The sequence below is a fragment of the Sprattus sprattus genome (assembly GCF_963457725.1).
Source record: "Sprattus sprattus genome assembly, chromosome: 11".
Lineage (NCBI taxonomy): Eukaryota > Metazoa > Chordata > Actinopteri > Clupeiformes > Clupeidae > Sprattus > Sprattus sprattus.
The window spans coordinates 8,434,887-8,435,351 of NC_137909.1; the positions used below are offsets into that span (position 1 = coordinate 8,434,887).

Sequence of the window (465 nt, forward strand, 5' to 3'; positions counted from 1 at the left end):
TCAGGACAGCACCTCATCCTCGCCCACAAAGGGCAGGTCCATGCTTCTCATGCCGTCCCCACTCCCTTGTTTCCTAGGAGACAGGAGAAAAAAGCTCAAGTTAAATTAAGCCCACGTTCTTTTGTGTCCGTCTGTCCATCCAACCACCCCCGGTTAATTGAGGTGGTTAGTTGCGTTTACTGGATAGGATCATTTACAGGCAGAATAAGAGAGAATGGGCAATTAATTAAAGGGGGGCAATACGTTCAGGATTATGACTACTAATAAAAAAAAAAAGGACACAACGTACAATTTCAACGTCTTATGCAAATCATATGCAAAACACATGCCAGTGAAAACTTGAGTTATTCTCTGGCATGTGATTGGGTGGTGGTGGTGGAGGGGTGGGTCTATGTAGAGATCCTGAGAACCACACTGCGGTGTCACATGCGAGAACAATTCCATGCACGGAGATAGAACCCCTCT

The 465-nt window shown here is 45.8% G+C and overlaps 1 protein-coding gene across 1 annotated transcript in view; it reads right to left on the reverse strand.

Annotated features, from left to right (window-relative positions):
- Window positions 1–465, reverse strand: part of camkk2 (calcium/calmodulin-dependent protein kinase kinase 2) — a gene marked incomplete at both ends in the record, with an annotated part of 13,029 nt that continues 12,564 nt past the window's right edge. The window contains one exon of the mRNA XM_080847108.1: window positions 1–73. Within this exon, the coding sequence (XP_080703234.1) occupies window positions 1–73 (73 nt within the window). The remainder of the gene's footprint in view (window positions 74–465) is intronic.